The 17,904-nt window shown below is 38.8% G+C and overlaps 1 protein-coding gene across 11 annotated transcripts in view; it reads right to left on the reverse strand.

The window, feature by feature from the left end:
• Positions 1–12,482: 12,482 nt before the first annotated feature.
• FHOD3 (formin homology 2 domain containing 3) overlaps positions 12,483–17,904 on the reverse strand; it is a 403,933-nt gene continuing 398,511 nt past the window's right edge. For all 11 annotated transcript variants that reach the window (XM_054057577.1, XM_054057576.1, XM_054057575.1 and 8 more), the window contains one exon: positions 12,483–17,484. In XM_054057577.1, the coding sequence (XP_053913552.1) occupies positions 17,402–17,484 (83 nt within the window). In that variant the 3' untranslated portion in view covers positions 12,483–17,401. The remainder of the gene's footprint in view (positions 17,485–17,904) is intronic.

Genomic DNA, 17,904 nt, shown 5'->3' on the forward strand with positions numbered 1-17,904 from the left:
TGCTGCACCCATGTCCCCTTGAGAAGAAGATGCTTTTTCTCTTCCACTTGAAGACAAGACATGCTGATTACCTCTGCTAGCAGCAAAAAGCTAGAAAACATTAAGAGAAGGGATGGAGGAAGGGAGAAATAAAAACCAGAAAACCCCAAAAAAACACAAACAAACAAACAAACAAACCCCAAAAACCAAAAAAACCCCAAAAAACACCAAAACCCAGGAGATGACAGAAGGGCTGGAACAGAGAGCTTGGATTCACTTAATTAAAGAGCATCTCCAAAACCCAGGAGATGACAGAAGGGCTGGAACAGAGAGCTTGGGTTCACTTATTCAAAGAGCAGTTGGGCTTGACATCAAGCAGTAGTCCGGAAGTATGTCAGTGGCTGGTAGGTGGGCTCCCTGCCCTATGTGACTGTAGTTCAGTTGAGCAATGCAGTTCTTGATTCAAATTTCTTGTCTGGGGGCTCTGGAGCAAGGGGTCCACCTGACCCAACTCTTGCTCAGTGGAAAAGGCGCAGGATTCCCAGCCACTGTTTTACATTTTTTTCAGACTTTTCAGAGTAGATTAAAATATGCCATAGGGTTTTCTTATATGGCTAGAAAAGTAGGATGTATGAAGATTTTTCCAGATTAATAGCAAAAGAAGAATTCTTCCAAAATTCTTGTCTCATCCGTTTTAGAGACTATTTACAATTAAAGGGATTACCAATGGAATAAGAATACCAATGAGAAATTTTATCAAAGTACTGTCATTAACAAGTGATCAAAATAAAAAAAATTCAGATTAAATGTGCAGTATTAGAAGTTACGCTGTAGAATCTGAATCAGCTATGTATAGAGGACTTCAACTTGTCCAGAGTTTCCTGGGAAGAAGAATACTTGGAGTATCACTGGCCTGGCCTCGTACACATTAATTTCTGCATGGGGAAACCTGGGCTATGCCTAACTAGCTAGATCCAACTGGGTGCACACAAGCAAAAGCTTTATTTTGTTGGTAAGCTCTGCAGTGCTTTTTTTCAGGAAAAAAATTTAGAGAGAAAAGTGTGAATGATTGGGTTTCCTGATTTTCCAATGAGGGAAGAAGATAACTTTGGCTAAAACTCTCATTTTTTTTAGTGGTAAATGAAATAGGTAAGGTGATAAATGTCAAATGAAAAAAAAAAAGATGATGGCAGAAACAGAAGTGATGACTGGCTGAGCTACAAATGTTAAGAAGAAATTTGCATATGCTAGACATTAATCTTTGCAACAGGATAGCTCATTAACAGTAAAACAGTTAATGTTGGAATGTTGACAGAGAAAAGAAAGAAGCATGACTGTTCTGCATTTGGAAAGAAGCAGACCAAGATACTCATTTCATAAGAGAATAGTAAGTTTTTAACCACTCTGCTAAGCTGTATTCAGTGAGGGAGAAACTATGAAAAAAATCATCAGGCCTGAATATCTTGAATGCAAAAGTCCTGAAAGCTTTTGCTGGGTAATCTTTAGTCGTGGAATGAACCTTTAATAATATTTTGAATATCAGAAGGATTGCAGAGTGCAAACACTGTGCAGGAGTCAGGGAGGGCAAGGGGGATAATCTGGTGGACTCCTGTTAATCCTCCACAAAATAAATGGAAAAAATAACATGGTATTTTCCCAGCTGGAAGTATTAAAGGACAGTGCTATAATTAATGTGTTCTTATTTCTAGAAATGAAGTTCATCTAAACAAACTACAAATCATTACTTGACAAGAAAACAAGATGAGATTATAGAAGTAATGAAGGGGATACAGTCTATACAAGGCATTCTGGAAGGTGTTTAACTCTTTAAAATGTATTTCATTTGATTTTAATGCAAATGGATGTTATAAAGCACCAAGAGAGCACTTCAAATGTGTTAGGAACTGTTTTCTCTGATGTGTCGTATTCCAACAGACTAGAGTATCAATGCAGCAGTGATTGCTATATTAGTGGCAAAGTGAACACACGGATCTACACGTGACAATAAAGCATTAAAACAGCAGAGCTACATCTGTGACTGGTAGTACCTAGAGCCACTGTCTCACCCACTTCACACGTGGATCCTGTGTTATTCCCTGCTACATCAGGTAAAGGTGATGTTGTAATCTGCAAATGGATTGAATCAGCCCATCACTGCTCCACATCCCATAGCTGTTTTCCTAGGCTCTTCGGGTACAATGAGGGCCCTGCAGTTTCTTGATTTTTGGCTGTTGTTCAAAGCAAGTGCATTACCATATTTTTAGCTTCTCAAGGCAAGAACTATCTCTGCCTTACTTACCAATACAGGCTATTGAGGCCTGTTTACAATGTTGTTTTTACACATGCAGATCAGCTGCTGACACAACTTAGAGTCTGAATAAGAGCAAAGAACAATATTCATTTATGAGTGTTCAGAGATGGACTTGTCATGCTCTGAAGGCACTAGTTAAGCCCTCCCTTCAGATACATAGTCTCTACTTTCTTCAAGTTTTTGGGAGCTATTCACATATACCCACAGCAGAATTTGGTCACCTGCTTGTCCCTGTCCAAAATATGATCTGCAGCATAAACAGAGTGCAACTTACTAAATAACAGCTGCCTTTCAGCTTCATAAAACCTCGCCAAAGTGCTCTCACTTGTCCCTACTGCGTACTCTGCCAGGCAATGTTTGGGTGACTGGAGATGTCCTGCCACCTGCGTGACGTGTGGCAACAGCTCTGCTTTTTATAAGCCTCCTTGAGGAGAAGTTAATCATATGCATTATACTGTGTTGTGAAAGCACCCACAGTTCCTGGGAGAGTTTTTAGGACCTTCTTCTAGAATTATCTGATTTGGTCGAGTTGGGTTGGGCTTGTTTGGTTGGTATTTCATTTCCACTGTGCTGTATAAACATCTGGGTAAGCAGCTAGATGCTCAAATAGTCTTTGTCATGTGGTATAGAGATGCATTTGGTCTACAATTAATTACGAATCGCCTTGTTTAAACCATGAAATTGTTAGTAGTAGCTGTTGCAACTACTCTAATTGACCTATCAGCAGTAATCAGTCCATTACAATCTAAAACACGTTTTTAGGTGGCAGGGATATTTTGTAGCCTCATACACAAAACTCAAAACTTCAAAGGTGACGATAGAGAATACTGTCTTCATTAATAAAATAAAGTCTCCAAAGTCTCATGGTCTACTTTAACTCCAATTACCCTCTGGACATAACTACATCCATGAGGTTTATCACAGCCAGAAACTTCAGCAAAAAGTTCTTTCCAAAGCTATGGATAATGTCATTTCTGCCACATATAAGTAAAGACTTCGAAAACACATGCCACAAGGCAGTTATCCTGCAACCACAGTCCTCTCAGTTAAGAAACCTGAATTGGTTGGTTGCAACATTTGTAATGTTGACAAGGCTGCTCTTAAAGATCATGTATTTTTTAAGAAGTCATTTGCTATGATGTGCCACAAAGTCAAAACATCTTAGAAAAGGATCTATAGTGGGAAATCCACTTAAGAATAATGTAGACTTTAAACAGCCAGAAATTTTCTGACATTGGGGTATTTAAGATTGTATTGACGTTTTATAATGGGAGCAAGCAAAGATCTTCTTTTAAAGCAAAGCCTCTTTGTGTTGTTGCTGTAGAAAACTGCCATTTTATACTGTAGTCATATTCAGTGCAATCATCCTTCAGTCTGATTGCAAACTGGGCCCTCGATAAGTAACCATGACCAAGTATTATATAAGAATTTTTTAATCTAATAGTACTACAGTCTACTCTGAAATGCATTTACAGCTTCAATGCACAGATTGCAAAGATGTCTAATGTAGTGCAAAGCAGAAGGAAGAAATCCTCTACTCCATCCATTTGTGCTGTGAGGTCAAATTTCAACTTAATCCTGTAGCTCATAAAAGTGTAAGAAAATCTTATGATATCAGAATAAAGGAGTATTAATAGAAATCCAAATTATGTTTTCTGCTTACCTGCCAAGTCAACAAATCTGAGTATATAAAATTGCCCACAAAATATAATCCATCTCCTATTCAAAAATTATAAATCATTTACATAAACAAAAAACATTGTCAGAGCTAACTGTTTTAAAGTTTCTTTTTCTGAGAGAGTTCTTGAACTCTTACCACGACTATGGATATTTGTAGTAGCATCTTATGCTCATTTTGAAGCACTAGTGTTATCTATAATTTTCCATATTATATTAGTCTAAATTAAGAGGTGACTCATGGAAGTCCTTGGTTTGCTAGATTTCTCTGTTTGGCTTCAATTGCTGGAATCAGGTGAAAATGCACTTCTAAATTTGACCTTTTTTTACCCAATGTCATTTTTTGGGGGTCTCAAATTCTCAGTGAAGATATGTCAATAAGCAAAATGTATATAGCAAGTAATTATTCCTTTACACGAGTAATTCATATTCCTCTATATCCTTATTTCAAGATTGTCCTGGTTTTCCAACCTATCATTTCCATAACTTGACAGAAGGTGAATTTTCTGTTCTATTGATACCTTTGAGGTATTAAAAGGGTCACAGGCTGTTCGTTAGGACAGAGAAAGTACAGAATTTCAAACCTTCTGAAAATTAAAATCTTGATATTTTTTCTCAGATTCTTAACATTTTCTTTTATATTTATCAGAATTTCAGAACTAATCTATGTTCAAACTTAAAAAAAAAAATTCTTGAAAATATGGAAACAGATATATTTAAATCTTCTATTTTATTTTTTTCCAGGAGGGTCACCAAGACTGTGTACCTTTCGAAACAGTGCTGGGTTTAGTTTCCTCATCATGAAATTCCAAATCAGTTCTAGTTACTTTGAATTCCCGGACTGGATTCCATAATGACATCCTCCACTGCCATTATTTTTTTTTTTTCTTTTCTGTCCTTTAACATTATGAGTTTCCTGCTGACTTTTACATTCAAGTTCTTCTTTCCAAGTTCTTCTTTTCTTCTTTTTTCATTTGTCTGTTCCCTTAACCATTGAACCTAGACAGAAAATTTTCTGCATGACATAGCAATGACCATCTGCTTATTTATTTTTTATCAATTGTAAGCAGCAGTTTCTGTATTAGTTATTAAGCCAGCATTAAAAAAAATAGTATTTCAACTCAATGGCCTGCATGGGATTACTTATTTCTGAATCTTAGGAAGGAAGCGCAGAAAGGGAGCACGGTGATCACAGTTGGGAAACTGCATGTTGGCAGGGGTCTTCTCCTAGGGGGTCTGTTCTTACTCCTGGGTCAGCACTTTGGTATCAGGGACCACAAAAGGAAATTTATGGATTATGTGCGATGAATTCCTGGAACCTATCGCCAAGTTTAATTAACAGAAATAAGAACAAAGGACAGTTGATAACTAGGACCTTTATGGTGATCAAAGAGAAAGCCACCTACTACCTATCTGGAGTAAGAAACATTTCTCTTTGTACTCTTAACTTTGCATTTACTCTAACTGTAAAGATGGCAATGTTGTCAGGAACAATATACCTTCTGTAAAGCTTTTTTAGAGTATCCTGCAAATTGTGGTCCTTATTTGCAAAATTCACACATTTTCTGCATTGCAGTAAGCCAGCTTTCTCTCCAAAATTACACCCTTTTAACTGCCAAGGAGAAAGTTAAGCTGCTAACAGTCTGACTGAGGAGACCACAGAGTTATTTGACACTCATCTTCCTGTTTCCTCTGATTGGTTTTGGCAGCTGGGGATGAATTGCATTAAACTTTGCCTGTATCTGCTGACCCAGACAATTTATTAAGAGAGAATAACTTCATCAATGTGGACAGTGACTGAAAAAAGAGAAAACAATACCAAGTTTAACCAAAGGTTCTCTCAGTGATGAGATCCCTGTCTACAAGGGGAGTGACTAACCACATTTCATTGAGCATCCAGAACCACTGACATAATCCTACTCTAATTTCTGCTTGCTTAGGAGAGATACACATTTGCAAAATCCTCCCAGCTGATGACAGAAATCATTAGCTCACCAAGGTCTTGTGCTACGTAAAGCACATTGGAGCCATCTCCACAATATTCAAGCCTTGAGATGAGAGGGCTCTCTGTGCTTTTTTTTTTTTTCCTGGGGTTTAAAGATTCTTTGGCATCTTCTCTGCTGCCTCCAACTTGTTTTGGTCCTTGCTCTCATCAATTTTAGTAGCAGTGTATCAATTTTTTTAGTCATCCTATGGGTACAAAATATTACTGGAAGGAGCTGTAAGAATATTTATGTGAGGAAAGGGGAACAGTATCCTTTAACAAGAGGAATTGCTGCCCATTTCTGTGCCCACTACTGCTTTAATATAGATGTGGAGAACACAAAAGTGACAAGCCACAAAGCTGATGATGCTCACCCCAGCAAGAGTCCTGTACACTGAACCCAGAGGCTGAGGAATCCAAGCCTTTTCTGCCAAAGACAGAAGTGCAACACCAGCTGAACCACAGCTTACACCCTGTACCCCAGTTAGGATCTTAATATAGCCCCAAAAAAGAGATGATGCCCTTGCTGCCATGCACTGAAGTGATTTGTGATTGTTTGAAGGTCACAATGCCCACAATGGCTCCTTTCTGTTACCCTTGCCTCATTTACGTTTTAGGTGCTCACTACAAAACCACAATCTGGGAAATTATTGAACTCTTTAAAAACAGGCTTTAGATAGCATGCTTAGGACAAATCCACTTAACATTCATGAAATGTATGATGTCTCCTTTCTTGTCCTCTTTGTCTACACTGCCTTATAATGAAATGTCATAATTCATCTGCTCTTGTTTTCATAGAGCTTAATTAATATACAACTTCCCTAAAAGGCAGTCTTTCTACTTGGCACGTTCAGTTAAACATTCCCTTCCGTGTCCTTCAAACTTGCTACTGCATCTGGGCTTCACTTAATCCGACACTTGAAGTGTTGCTGCTTAAATGATCTCTTTGGTTTTCTTCATTGACTTCACCTGTATATCACAATAAGAAACTTGGTTTTGTCATTAAGGCTTTCTGTCACTTATACTTACCCTGTACTGCTGATTTGGGTGTTGATGTTTCTTTCCCTTTTGTTACCCAAATTAGTTTACTCCTTCTCCCCCCTCTTTGATGGAGTCTGAGTTTTCACACGTGCCCCAGTGTAACTTTTTATGGAGATCTTATGAGTTTATGATGTCTAAACATGTAGTAAGCTGTGATTGTAGAAGTGGACACTAAGAACACATAAGAAACAGGTAATTTAAGCTGCTGCTGATTCATTAGGGGACCCACACCCCAGTGTACTAGGTCTTCTGCCACATCATTTGTTGAAGAGTTCACACTCTGAAACATACAAAGAGCAATAAGCTTAGCTACTTCCTGACACTATATCTCACTTACCAATATATACTTTGCACAAGTTAAACCACACATAGTGCCATCTAATTGCCCTTCCACCTTGTAAAAATATGTTCAGAAATCAAAATAACAAGTTACCAAATTACAACATCCACTTGCGTATTCAAAAATCACTTGCAATGTGCCATAAGCACAAATACGCACACAGATGCACTCCCAGCCACAATTTTGTACAATGTTGCTGAGAGGCATTTGAAAAGATGAATATTTAGCTTTTAACACACCTTAATGTAAAGCCCACCCTCAGATTAACTAATATCAAGTAAGAACAACATTATAAATACCCTGATTACCTTTAGAAAGATTTATAGGATATTATTGTATAATAAGAAATTAACACATAATTCTACATGTCAACCAACTTATTCCCACCATAGGAAAGAAAGAAATCCTAAAGATGGTGTAAATTAATGTTGTGTGGAGGATGCAGATTTAGAGAAGGAACTAATACATTAAGCCAAATTGCATGGCAAAAAAATTCTTATGCCAGTAGAACTTAAAACCAGTCTTAAACTTAATAGTTTGTTGTAATCCATCTACCAGTGTCTATTGGTAAAGAATTTTGTAACAATGATGGAGTTGCTACTAAAATTTTATTTTCCTATGAGAAAATTTAATGATTGTCATGTTCCCCAGTTTAAAAAAAAAATAAAAAATTGCAATTGACTGCGTCAGGTTGTTTTGTTTTCAGACTTTGCAGTGTTTTGGCTTCTCAAAAGATGTAGAACTTCCAGACTATATAATCTTGGATGCCAGCTCTGTTTCACCCCACATGCTTGTAATCTGAACACATTTGAGATAATTCCTCTGGAAACAAGGATTCACTCTTGGTTTTCAGGCTGTAGTGTGCTGTCTGTTCTTGAAAGAGAATTCCCGAGTGCAACTGAGGAGGTTAAAATTATTTAGGGACTTATGGCCAGAGGAACAATTACATTTTCCGTCAAGATTAACATTCTACGAGTTATCTTTGTGGGCTTGATTACTGATCACTGAAGGCCATCAGGTTCTTTCCATTGCTCACAGAGCCAACTGCATCAGAATTTCATTTGGCTTGGGTTGTTACTGGTTGATGTTCAATATACTTTCTTTATCATTGTATTCACAGCTAGTTTTATGTAGATTGTCACTGTGACAGTGTGATTATTTAGATTTTTATTTATTAACCTGCACAGCTATTGTTCCGTACAACTAATGCAGCATGCCTGGGAGGTGTTCCAGACAAATCTATGTGATGGCAGTGTAGTTTGCATTCAGATACGTATCTTGGCATTTTGCAAGAAGTTTCTTTCTTTCTTGATTTTGCTATGAGGTCAATAATTTTCCGTAAGTTTATGTGGGGAAAAAGTTTGTTGAAACGATATCCAGAGCCTGTTTTTAACAATAATTTTCCTTTACTATATCTTGCCAAGATTATTTAAGCCTCCCAGTGCATATTTATAGGAAGTTTGGACAAGGATGGAAGGAGGATTCATTTTTTGAGCTATCGTTCAAGAGTCTGAATGTTTCATTGCTTTATTAAAAAGGAGAATTTTTCACCCTGCTGTAACTTTTGGATACCTGTATAAAATTTGTTTTCACAGGTTACTCCAAGGTTTGTAGTGCAAACATTTATGTCCAACCTGCAGTCATGGCACTTACCAAATAAATTCCCATGCCTTTTCTGTGATGGAAACGCTCCAGAGACTTTGCCATCTGTCACTCCCTCACTTGAGCCCTGCCCAGCTCTGGAAGGGCTTTGTGTTCCCCATACCAGGGAGAAGATTTCAAACCACTGCTGTTAAGCGCTGTTAAGTAAATGCGGAGCTCTTCCAAGACAGGCTTGGCTAATGTTGCCCTGAGGTAGATCCAGTACAATGTTTACTGGAGGCTATGACATGGCTGTGACCTCACCTTTGCCTTCAAGTTTGTCCAGTTTTAAACGCTGTTGGATTTCATTAGTATTTTCTTTTTCTTTGTGCTTGTTAAGTGCTGGTCTTCTTGTATTACCTTAAGTATGGATCAAATAAAGGAAAATATGTATAAAAGTTAAAACTAGTAATTTTGTCTGTTGTCTAGGCAAAGAGATCAGAACAGTCACCAAGAGAATGCTATAAACTTATTTGTAAGAGTTTACTGTACACTTAAAGCATTTCTGCTCATCATTATAGAAATAATGGTGCAGCATGTGCCTGGTGATCCTGGGAGTCTCATTCGGGCCACTGAAAGGGCACCCTTCCCAATGCTGGTGCATGTCTTTGGTATCTTGACATGCTTCATGGTGTTTTCCAGATAAATAATCCATGAAAGGCTCTTGACCTGGCTAAAGCAAGAGAGCAATCTTGGTGGAGTGGTGGGAGAAAGGGTGGGCACTGGGGAGGAGAACAGCCCCCTCTGTCTCCTGGGAACTGAAACACAATATTATTGAGCAGAATATCTCCACAGACAGATGAGTCCTGCTCAGAAATCATTCAGGAAAAGCTGGGAAGACAGGCCTTTATTGGCATAACACTTCACATAGACTGGGTTCCTTTTGGGCTTTCCCAGCAGAGGTCTGTCTCATCAGATAGTTGACTAATGGAGTACAGCCGTCATTCTTCATTTCCTGTGAAGAAACTTGCAAGAGGTAAAGCTTCAAGAATAGTCTTCTCTCTTTTCCAATCTGTATTCCCATCAGAAAACTTGGAGAAGCTATAATAGGAAAAATAAAAGGTTTTTTTTTTCTTTAGTTGTGTTCTCAAACTGTTCTGAAGGGTCTATAAACCGGGGCATGCAGCTGTGCAATGGATAATCTGCATACTTACTCGTTCCTTGACTAGAGGCCAAAGGCTTCTCTGTGACAACATATGAGTTCTGACTGGGCACCAGGTCTGAAAAATCTATGTACGCATTGTCACTGCACATCTGGAATTTAGAATTGCTAATGGATATGCTGTGATAGAAAAGAAAAGTGTCTGGCCAATAAACTTGGTTTATATATTTATTTTAAAAAGCATTACCACATTTCTGGCTAGTAGCCTTTCATCCTCTAGACTTTACACCAGTGCAACTGGAATGCTAAGCAGCTCTTTCAGAGATGCAGCCATATCCCAAAAGGCACTTTTTTATTTGAAATAACTTAAAAAACTAATTAAAAAGGAGGGAGCTGGTGCTTTTCCCTATGGAAGTGTGCATACCCAGCATTTTACATCAGCTCTTACAGTCTCGGAAACCACAGGTGAAAATCCTCTCTCAGATGCTCAGTTAACCTACTTTATCTTCCAGGATGCTGCTATAAAAGTGTAGCTGTCTTTGAATAATATATTTTGTCCTTACTACGTGCGCGACTCTAGAAAGCAATTACTTATGAGTGGCTTGTTACAGGACTAGCAGTGGAAATCTGAAAAATTTGAGTTTCTACATGTCACTTTGACCCCCCCCTCCTCACTGTAGTCAATGAACCTGTGGGTAGGGCAGAAATAGGTGCTATGTTTCACCCTCCCTACGGCTGGGGATATCCTGTTTGTCAACACAGTCTCTCTCACATGACGGGAAATTGCAGGAAAAGAAAGAACTGGACACCAGCAAATACAGAAAACTCCAAGATCACTGCCTGTCCAGACAGACTCATAGGTGGCCACCAGAAAATTACATAGCATGGCGATGCAGGGAATGTATTTCAGCCAAGTTAAGGCATGTTTCATTTACTGGCCACCTTTACAGTTATGAAGCCCTGGCAGACATGGTGAGTGCTTCACATCTTGATGCAGAAGTGATCTGAAATGCTCCTGTGCACACCAGCAGTCTTTCTGTTTCTTTATATTTGCTTCTATAAATCTTATACCTTTAGCAATGTGCTCTGTGCACTGAGGATTTTTAAAGCAGGAACCAACTCAGAGCCAATGGCAGCAAGCAGGAACCCTGTATGTTTAGAAAGGATTTGTAGGCTTGGATTACTGAAATCGCTGAGAACTAGAGACACATTTTCATTTTCTGCACTCAAGATTAGGAGTTAGGCTCAAACTGTGAAATAAATGGTAAAAGATCAGCCTTTTATGATCAGACCACCCAGACGGTTTAGTGGCAGTCGTTTTGTTGTCCTCACAGTGGCTTTGCAGGTACTTAGAGGATATGGGAAAACCAACCCATGAACTCTGCTTCCCACCTATTTCCCATCAGAGCTCCACGATTGCCTTCATCAACAAAACCAGAACCAGGCCAGTCAGTGCTTTATAAAGCTTTATTGCAAGATGTGTTTATATAACGCTGTAGAAGTGAGCTTTTTAACTACTTATATCAAGAAATTTTGGACACAGGTCTGTGGTCAGTTTTCCATATTGACTCTGCATGGCACAGGAAAAAAAAAAGGTGACTCCATCTTTCCAGACACTAAAGTGGGGAGAGTAAGGTGAGGAAAAGGCAGATGAGGGATGTGTTAAAAAGAAAACCCCCCTGGTTTACACTAAATGTGACAAAGCTTCTGAAAGATCAATACATGTGGTAGGTGAGCTTTTTGTGTAATAAAATCTTAAAAGAGTGATTCAAGTTCTTTATGAAAGAAAACTGAGAAACAAAAAATGCAGTTTCATGGACAATTAAATTTAACATAAAACAAATTTACCTAAAATGAGAAAACAACAAACAAACCCAAAAACTCAACCAAAAGGACCTGTAGATAATATCTCTGACCATGCATGGCTTGGTTTTTAAATTACAATTCACAGAATAACACTGCTGGGAAACCTATTTTACACTATGCTACATAGAACACAAAAAAACATGAGTAGTGACATTTACACAATTTTACAGTATTTCTCCTTCACCTAAGAAACACGTCCTTTTCTACTTTACATTTTTTTACAATTCCCAGCTCACAAAAAAAAAGGACACTATATGCGCAAAGACAGTCTTTAAAAATGAGAAATGCACCCAATGCTACAGATAAACCTTTCTTTCACAGAAGCCTCTGTATTAGATAGTGATTAAACAAAATATATCTCTATCTGCCACTCAATGTGAAATGGACTAATTAGAAATAATTTTAATTTTTTTTGAGTAAACATAAAACTATACAACATCTCTGAAACTCCTTGAATTACTTGCTTTTTAACTATTAAACTGCTTTCCAAAAATCTCTTGGGATCGCATCTGAAATACCAATTGAGCCAGCTGCTGCCCCAGTCAAAAAAAAGGAAGGTAGGCTTTGTATATTTTTCAAGTGTTTTCAAATAATTCTCAACAGTTACTCACAACCAAACATTTTCTCTTTCAGAAATGCTTCATTTTCTTTCAGAGCCTGTAAGTACCTGGCAGTTTTCCCTGCAGAGAAACTTCAACAGTCATAGTTGTTACAGCTGAGGCAAAAGTGGTTCATGCATCCCAATGCTGGAAACGCAGAACCATCATCTGAACACGGCACAAGGTCAGGGTCTGCCCATACATGGATGCACAAAAACTCCCCAAAATTAAGAAAGGAATGGTACATGTGTAGTGAACATACAGGAGTGAAAAAGAGAGCGGAATATGATCGTGCTTCTGTGTGACACCATGCCCCTTTATTTTCTTTAGATAAAGGCAGGCAGTGTGTACACCTGCCTACTAGTTGTAGCTGGAGGATAAACGATGTGAAACTGGTAGGTTGCCACCTAGTCCCCATTTCATCCCAGTGAAACCAAAGTATTGTAAAACCACACAGCTGAATTCATACTACTGACATCGGTCAAAGGGTTTCTAAATCATTTTGGATTGACATTTGCTTTTGTTACAGTACCAGGGATGCCAAAGTAAAACATACGCCATACAAGAAGAACCATTTCCTGCACCTACAGTGGCACTGTACCTCATAGGTTTGCAGTGGATGTTGCAGTCCTCATTTGCAACTTTTCAATGGCTTTCAGCGTTCTCCAGGGGATGTTCAGAACAACAGCACACAGGAATTTACAGTGCTGTCCTGACGCAATATCCAGTACCTTGAGGGTGAATGGAGCACCTTGCAGGAGGACCTTGCTGCTCAGACATATCAAGACTCTGACTCCAAATTTCTGTTAAATCAAGGTATGAACCCTTATCTAGATGTTCACATGTGACCTTCTGTTAAGTCTTGCCTACCTACAAATCTGATGCCTTATTTTGCTGACAGAGTCAATCAGTACAGAGATTAACAATAAAAGGGGGTAAAGAGAGAAAAAGAAATACATTTTGAAAACTGCTTTTGATGCTGTTTCCAATATTTATCAGAGCAAGAAAGACCCTCATTAAAATGCCATTTTTTTTGTTGATTTTGGATTATAGACAGGGATCTATCAAACAGAAGGGTCACGTGTAGCAGCCAAGGGGCTATAAAACATCTGGAATCCATGATTTAGGTGCCTGGCCTTACTGAAAAGTGAAGAGTGATGAATATAATTTTTGTGAGGGATCTTTCACTCTTGATTGTGGCACACAGCATTCCCTGGAGGTGTTTCTTCACCACAGCCACATAACTGCTACTGAAAGTTATCCCTCAGTTGGGAATGAAGGAATATAAAGTATTTGTATGCAGTCTGCCTTTAAACAGCAAGGGAGATGAAAGGAAATTAGGACAGCTTCCCTTTGGAGGCCATTTCAGATGCCCACGCGTACCTCAGCGTCCAGATCGGGAAGGCATTATGGTGGTAGAGAGACAGACAAGTTATTGGCAGCAGATGAGTGCTAAATTGAAGACCAGAAGTGACTCTGAGAACTTGGTGGTGATACAAAACTCTAGGCACCACATTTGCAGCTGACTGGTACTATGAAAAAGAGAAGAGAGGTAGTTATTTTGGCTGCAAGTATTTAAAAGCAGCCTTCAGGGATGTGAGGAAAGGGAACGTGTCACTACATCCTGTGTCTAAGACCTTTACATTTCTCACAAAACCAATCCTTATCTCATGTATATTTTAAAACAACTGCTACATCCTTACAGTGGGCTCTTTTGGTGATGCAGGGGCAGGCAGCAACTCAGGACCTGAAGATTACTATCTAATTAGACAGACAGACAAAGACATGCCAATATAATCAATTCCTCCATTTTATCTGGGTTCCACTAGTTAGATGAAGGGGAACAAATATTATTGCCACAGTCAGGACACACTAGCAGACTCCAGAGGAAATGGTGCCACCTTACAGATTAGCACATGGGGCTGCTGGCCATTTTTATCAAGAACCAAAATAGAAATATTTTCTGCAGCTTTTGCATTGTTACTATATTTGATGAACTTGTTGCAATAAACATGGAGGACAGTGGAATTAATCTGACTGTGCACTACTGCATAAACAAGACCCAGTTATCCTTCAGAAAAATTGGTATCTGTTTTATAGACAGAAAGCAGGAACAGAAAAACAAAAAAAATGGAAAAATAGGCAAGGAACAATATGCTTCACATGCAAGACACTTGCATCCAGAGGATCTAAAAGAAACTGGCCTCTTTTTTCTGAACTTAATGTAATCCCATTCCCCATATTTGGTGTTCTTCATAAGGAGCATATGATGTTTTGCATAATTTTTGCACAATTCTTGGAAAATACATATGCCCTATGATTAGTAATTCATCAGCTTTATCATATTTCAGATATAGATTGCCGTACCATGTCTAAATGAAACAGAAATTTGTTTTCTGTTAGCAAGTGGTCAACAACAGCCACCTACTTTGCACATTCAGCATAATTTAATTAAAGTATCCAGTTTCAAAAACTTGTTTGATTTTCTCCCTCCAATCAAATATAGGACCTCTGTCAGCATAAAACCATTTTGTTACTTCTTTTGTCACTTAGCAATATCACAGTTCAACATAACCATTACATTCAAGGTGTCTTCTTCTTGTTTCAGACTTCAAAGACCTCCACAAACCCCCATTACCTTCATTTCTTTGTTCTACGCATACTTAAGAGAGATTTTATAAGTCCACAATGTTGAGCAGCACATCAATATCCACTTAAAAGCCAGATGCTTGTACGTCTTGCGTATTTTACACTGAGATTAATTACAAGTCACTTCTTTCATTTTCCTAACCAGCTTCCACCTTTCTATAGCTTTCAAGTACACAACACATTTTATTAATTACACAGGTACTGCCTTCTGCCTACTTGTAAACTGACTTTTTAACAAGCTGAGAGGAAAACCACATCAAACTCAATGCTGTCCTTAAGAATCTTTGCTCATTAGTGACTTTTAACCCACAGAATTTGACATGTGAAGATCCAAGGCAACAGCAGATTTACAATCAAGAGGGTGGACAGCATAGACAGGATGTTTAACTGCAGATCTCATTGCATTTTGTTAGCTACCCGGTTCTCTCATCAGTTGGATGCTGTGCTCAATGCAATGTGGTGCATGATTGAGGTTTCAAAGGTTTACTGTGTTTGGTTCAATTACCCGGAACAATTGTCAGCAATCATCCTGTCCTTAAAGAGAGCAGAGTAGAATAACTTGAAGTACCTGACCTAGCTTGGGTGCTGGAAGTAACATAGCTATGGCATCAGGAGCCGAGTATAGACCATTAATTACCCTGACTTTTCAAGTGCGTTTTGCAGCCAAAATTGAATCCTGTTACTATGACTAAACCCCTGCAGTTCCCCAGTTAACTAGCTTGAAGGAAGCCTCAGCTGTAACAGCTGTGCAGACACACCCTTAATATTAGAGGCTAAGGCAATGAAAAGAGATAAGCTTGTGCATCCTTGAGGATCAATTGGCCATATACAGACTTTGGCTTAAAAAGTTCCCTTTTATGTTACTGTTATTTGCAATTCTCTTCAAAATGCTTCAGCACTGCCTAGGGTGACTATGTTCACTTAATCTTCACCGCTGTGTATGTCCTCCACTTGAAGGCAGATGAGCTGACTAGAAGTTCATCAAACACACATGCTGAGGGCAGTTACAAACGTCAGTTATAAACAGCGACAGAAGGGCAAACATATTGGAGTGATCACTGTGATACTCTCTCCACTTGCATCAAGGATAATCACAAAAAAGGAGTAAAGAAGAGCAAAAACACAGCAGACTTTTAGCAGGGCCATTTCATATTCAGATCCATTAATTTGAAATAAGATCAACACCATATTATCTTGCAGCAGAGAAAAGCAGCATGAAGGGCACAGGCAAGTGAACAATACTTCTTGATCTTAGCAACTGAACACATTTATCGAGTATGCAAAGTTGTTGGCATAGATCTCTCTGAAACTGTACAAATGCACAGTACAGCCATAGCTCAACAAGAGGGAGGTATTCTATGTCCTCTCCTTTATGTGCATGCTGCTATGTACAGTATCAGTGTGTATTAATACACATGAATTAAGGATCCTAAACTTTCCAATTGTACTGCAGGCCATCTCCTGCCTCACTGGGTGAATCCCATTGAATAACACTGAGTTCCTACAAAAAAGACATTCTTTTCCTCCTATTGAGGTGGTACAGTAAGGCCCTAGTGTGAAAATCATGGTCTAGCTTCAGCAGGAGCATGTTTTCACACCACGACTGTATGTGTATAGATACGTGCACACATGTCCACACATTCATTCTGTACATATACAAAGGTACACATACATTTTTACATTCTTTGGTGGCAAAATAATAAAAAGAACCCCAACAAACCACAGGGTTGCTTGGACTGTGAATCGTTGCTTAATGAATCTGCTTCAGGAAAACTGGGGTCGCTGTAATAGGAGTTATTTTGCCTCTTTAAAAGACTGTTCCTTGCATTGACAAAATGCTGCAGATTTACAATGACTAAAACAGGGCACAAGGAAAGCCAACACAAACACAGCTCACATAATGACAGATAACTCAAGAGAGAGCTCCTGGTTACCCACATCAACACACCATGGGAAGAAGCAGCCTTATGCCTTCATCTACAAAAACTCAAACGTTTCCTCAGTTACTGTCCAGATGTTGTGCTGAGCTGTGGCACACCCATCTTCTGCCCTGGCTGTGGGATTTTGCTTTTTGTTGCTTATTAAAATTTAACTAACAGAGGACGGGATGTTGGGAGCAGCAGAGGAGGCTGGCAGGTCAATGCCACACCGACGGGTTGTCAGCCTGTGTGCTTCAGATGAACGGCTCTTCTTATCGCCACCTCTGGGAATGTCAAACCTGCATCTCAGAGGTGCTGATGAGGCCCAGTGCTTTGGCTTCTTCGGGTGTCAGTCCGCTCTTTAGTGTCCTTCTCACTGAATAGTCATAAGTTCCAGAAGCAGGCAAAGAAGAACCCAAAACAAAAAAAAAAAAAAACCCAAAGAAAATGCAAACAATTAGAGGTGATAATTACATAAGACTTTCATCTGAAAAAAACCGCTGTTAACATGCATCACAAGTTGCTATGTACTCAGGGTCTCAAGTTCAGAAATACTGAGTAATGCCCTGTGCCAAATCCATGGGAACATTAAGTACCCAGTAACTGTAAACAGTCAGGCAAAAAGACATTTGTCATTTGACATTTAGTCAACAAAGACTTTGAAGGAAAAATACCAAGGCATTTTAAGATTTTTCTTTTCTCTGAAGTTGTATCAGTTGATTTACAGTCTATAGAATGTATCATCTGCCCTATTATTTTATAGTTCCATAAAGAGTTTTTTAAAGAGCTTTTGGAT

This window comes from Cuculus canorus, chromosome 2 (genome assembly GCF_017976375.1).
Source record: "Cuculus canorus isolate bCucCan1 chromosome 2, bCucCan1.pri, whole genome shotgun sequence".
NCBI classification, from domain to species: Eukaryota; Metazoa; Chordata; class Aves; order Cuculiformes; family Cuculidae; genus Cuculus; species Cuculus canorus.